We start from the raw sequence: 3656 nt of genomic DNA on the forward strand, positions 1-3656 counted from the left end.
ACAGTATAATCAGTATTGCATTGACTTGTCTGAAAGGTCCAAGACAAACAAAAAGCTGTCCCAGACCATGTCCACAAAGTACCATTGTTGCAATGTGGCAGCTTTAAGATGTACATGTGACAAAGCTGAAAATCAATAGAAAAAAACAACACCATTTTTAAACCCAATGCGCAGGTTTTTTAATTTTATCATAATACACACATGTGATGAAAACAGGTACGTTTGTAGTAGTAGCACTGTTGGACCGAAATCCATTACTCATTAGACAATTGAGATCTTTCCCACACTAGAGCGTAGAAACATAACAGAAACCAAGACAATAAATAAAGTCACAGAAAGATTTAAGAGTATCTATAGCACTACAGAGAGATAGAAAGACAAAGAAAAAGAGTTGTGGAATGTTAGAAACTTAGAATTGCTTGGATGTGGTGCCCTCTTCTTTGAGATTAGTGGCTGTGATAGGGAAGAGTTCTAGAGTCTGGAGGGGTCTAGCGCAAGGTGGAGAACTTGGACCCGTTTCCATCATCATCCAATCATGGCCGTACATTTTCTCCATCTCCAACCTCTGTGGAATATCCTCCTTCCACGTGTAGTTCATCACTTGTGTAGATGCAACTCCACCTCCTCCCTATTCCAAAAAACATAATCAATAAAAGAATTCAATCACTTGTGTTTATTATTTAAAAATCTGAATTTTCTTTTTATCTCTAAAAACTTTAGAATGACCTTATGGCTATGTTAGTTTTATAAAATTGTTTTAGGAAATAACTCATTTTTTGCCATATGCCTATGATGGGCTTTACGAAATTGTTTTGGAGATTTTATAATTCCGAAATTCAATTAATTTTTCACTAATAGGACTAGTTATATAAACTCATATCAAGTTTGTTGAAGCTAAAGTATATTTTCAATTAGTGTGTTTTAATCCAAAAATTTCATACACCCCTTTGAATAAATGTTTTCATTATTTTTAAAATTTCTTTATCCCTCTCTATCATGATTTCTTTTCTTGAAAATATTATTTAACATTATTGAAATTGCATGCACTCATGTTTAATATAAAAGCAGGACCATAGTGCTAAAAATTACTAAAGCTTTATATGATTTTTCCCCAATTTTGTTCTTTTTTTTTTTTGGTTTATTAGTTAAATATTTCTGTAATAATTTGAGCTAAAGACTTTGATTTAAGCATAACCAATTTGTTGTATATCTCGATAGTGTTTTTTTTTTTTTTTTTTTTTTTTGAAAATTTAATCTTAATTATTTTTTTTGTTAAGACTACCAATTTTTTTTTAAGTTGTTTGGTATCTCTATATTTTAATTTAATATAAATTTAACCATTCTTTACACTTACCTATGATTAACTCGTTAAAACTAACACTCATATAGATTCATCATGTCATTGACATAAGACTGTGCTATCTTATAGGTTTTTTAAAGTATAAAAATATTAATGATATTCATGCAAATAATAGTTCTTGCCACATATGAAGGATTTCACCAATTTCCTATATATTGTGCGTACATAATTTATTTTAACCCAAATTTTGAAGAGATGTAGATTGAAATTTTTTTGGTTATGATATTTATTTACTGTTATACTGTTTCCATGTCAAATAGTTATATATAAAATTTAAAAAAAAAAAAAAAAAACCTTGTGAAATATTTTTAGAAGCTTATTCTAATAAATGTTGTCAATCACAAGTTTTTCAAGTGAAGGTATCTATAGATATAACTTATATTAACCAAAATAAATAAAATCAAAATAAACAAAGAATAATTGGATAAGGCAGTGTGGATAAATTAAGAAACAATCACCAAGATACATGGGGCATCTAAACAAGTTTATCTTGTGCGAGTAGGGGTATTAGTCAATAAATTTAGAATTGATTGGAATGAGAAACTGAAAATAATTTGATTGATGATTATTCATTATGTTCATGTTCATGTTCTGATAACAAGAAGATGATACAAAGCTTCTTCATCACCAAGCCCCAAAACTTGGTAACTCGGTTGGTACTTATGCCCATACGTAATGAAGAGAGTGCAGGTTCGATACCTTGGATGTAGTCCCTCTAAAATTTTAAAAGTAATAATATAAAAGAGGAAAAAAACAAAGCCTTATTCAACCAAAAGAATATAAAATTAAAAAAAAAAATAGAATCCCCATCCACATACAAACACACACAAAAAGAGGAAGCCACATAAAGTCCATGCGAGAGACTGTTTTTGCATGTCTTTCCACATGAAGAGCATGCAAAAGGCTGTGCTTGCATGTCTAACCTAGCTAATCATTAGTTGGATGAAGTCAGGTAGACAAACCAAATCCATAGTCAATATTTGAAAGAAAAGTTTACCTATTCACTGTTTTTACTTTTCATAGGTTATTTTTGTCTTGGAATTTACCGGCCTCAAAACAAGACAGACAAGATGTGTAGTTAATTTAGCAACTGAGAAAAGTTATAGATGCCCCAACAGTAAAGCATCTTATATTATAATTATAATTAATAGGGAGAACAATAAACAAATATTGTATAAATATAATCAAGATTATTACCTGAGGAAGAAAGCTATTTGAAATGTCATAAGGAAATTGTGGAAGAGTAGAAGAACCAGTAGAGTAGTCGAGGTAGCCTTGAAATTGGTGGTTTTGCTGATTGAGTTGATAATAATAAAGTTGCTGTTGTTGTTGTTGCTGCTGCTGCTGTAGCTGCAATTGCCTAGTGAGTTTCCTTCTGAGTTTCTGTCTGTCCCTTGCCTTGTGGTTCTGAAACCAGTAGAACACATTCTTGCCTTCAATCTTGCCATAGAAAGAGAGGTGGGTTGTGATCTTTTGTATCTGAGAAGCATTGGGAGTTCTAATCCCACTTCTGTACATCTCTTCCAAGATCATGAGTTGCTCTGGGGTTGGGCACCATCTTGAAGAGGCTGCTGGGGACATTGTTTGCTTTCTTTCTTTCTTTCTTTCTTTGACTTTAGCTATGTGTGTGTATGTGTTTTTCTTGGGAGGGTCAAGGGGGCTTAAAAGTGATGATAAGGTATAAATAGATGGAAAAAGAGAAACGTACAGTATAATAGTGAGTGAGAGACAAAAAGGAAGAAGATCTATAGAGAAAGCAGATAAAAATTAATAAGAGGTTAAAAGGGTGAGAAAAAGCAGTAATGTTGATTGGTCATGCTGATGTTTCCCTGTGAGGGGCATTCAATATTGTAGGTGATCACCCATGCGCGCGGGGACACACACATACACATTCACACTCAGAGAGAGAGAGAGAGAGAATCTGTGAATGAGGGAAAACTGAGTGAGGATGTAAAGGTCCTTGAATGATTATGTCATCATCACCTTATTATTTACTTTCTCAACAGAATGAATAAGACACAAAAGCTGTGAGACTGATTCAGACGAAAGTCTCTTCTTGTTACCATCGGGTACCACCAACAAGTTCAGCCAACTTGCTGTTGATGCGCGTGATCACCACGCTTCACACCCTTATCAATATCATGAGTCATGGTGCATGCTTTCATCATGCTAATGCCTAATGAAATGAAACCATATATAATATATGTTTTCCCTTCCCTTATGCCTTTTTAGCTTCTTTAAACAATTTCCACCTCACAATCCAACCTCTCTCTCTCTCTCTCTCTCTCTCTCTCTC

At 33.1% G+C, this 3656-nt stretch overlaps 1 protein-coding gene across 1 annotated transcript; it reads right to left on the bottom strand.

The window, feature by feature from the left end:
- Window positions 1-202: 202 nt before the first annotated feature.
- LOC115951331 (WUSCHEL-related homeobox 3) lies at window positions 203-3151 on the bottom strand. The gene is made up of 2 exons (XM_031068573.1): window positions 2558-3151; window positions 203-628 (listed from the first exon to the last, which is right to left on the bottom strand). Exons 1-2 carry the CDS (start codon window positions 2939-2941, stop codon window positions 410-412), a joined length of 603 nt encoding a protein of 200 aa, XP_030924433.1. The 5' UTR covers window positions 2942-3151; the 3' UTR covers window positions 203-409.
- Between the last annotated feature and the right edge of the window lie 505 nt (window positions 3152-3656).

This window comes from Quercus lobata, chromosome 1, assembly GCF_001633185.2.
Source record: "Quercus lobata isolate SW786 chromosome 1, ValleyOak3.0 Primary Assembly, whole genome shotgun sequence".
Lineage (NCBI taxonomy): Eukaryota > Viridiplantae > Streptophyta > Magnoliopsida > Fagales > Fagaceae > Quercus > Quercus lobata.

What these genes read in the sequence shown, in the direction of transcription:
- LOC115951331 (XM_031068573.1), bottom strand. Translation starts at nt 2,941, where the DNA reads ATGTCCCCAGCAGCCTCTTCAAGATGGTGCCCAACCCCAGAGCAACTC. An exon ending in CAAATAGCTTTCTTCCTCAG is followed by an intron (nt 629 to 2,557) that starts GTAATAATCTTG and finishes TTTTTGGAATAG; the next exon opens with GGAGGAGGTGGAGTTGCATC.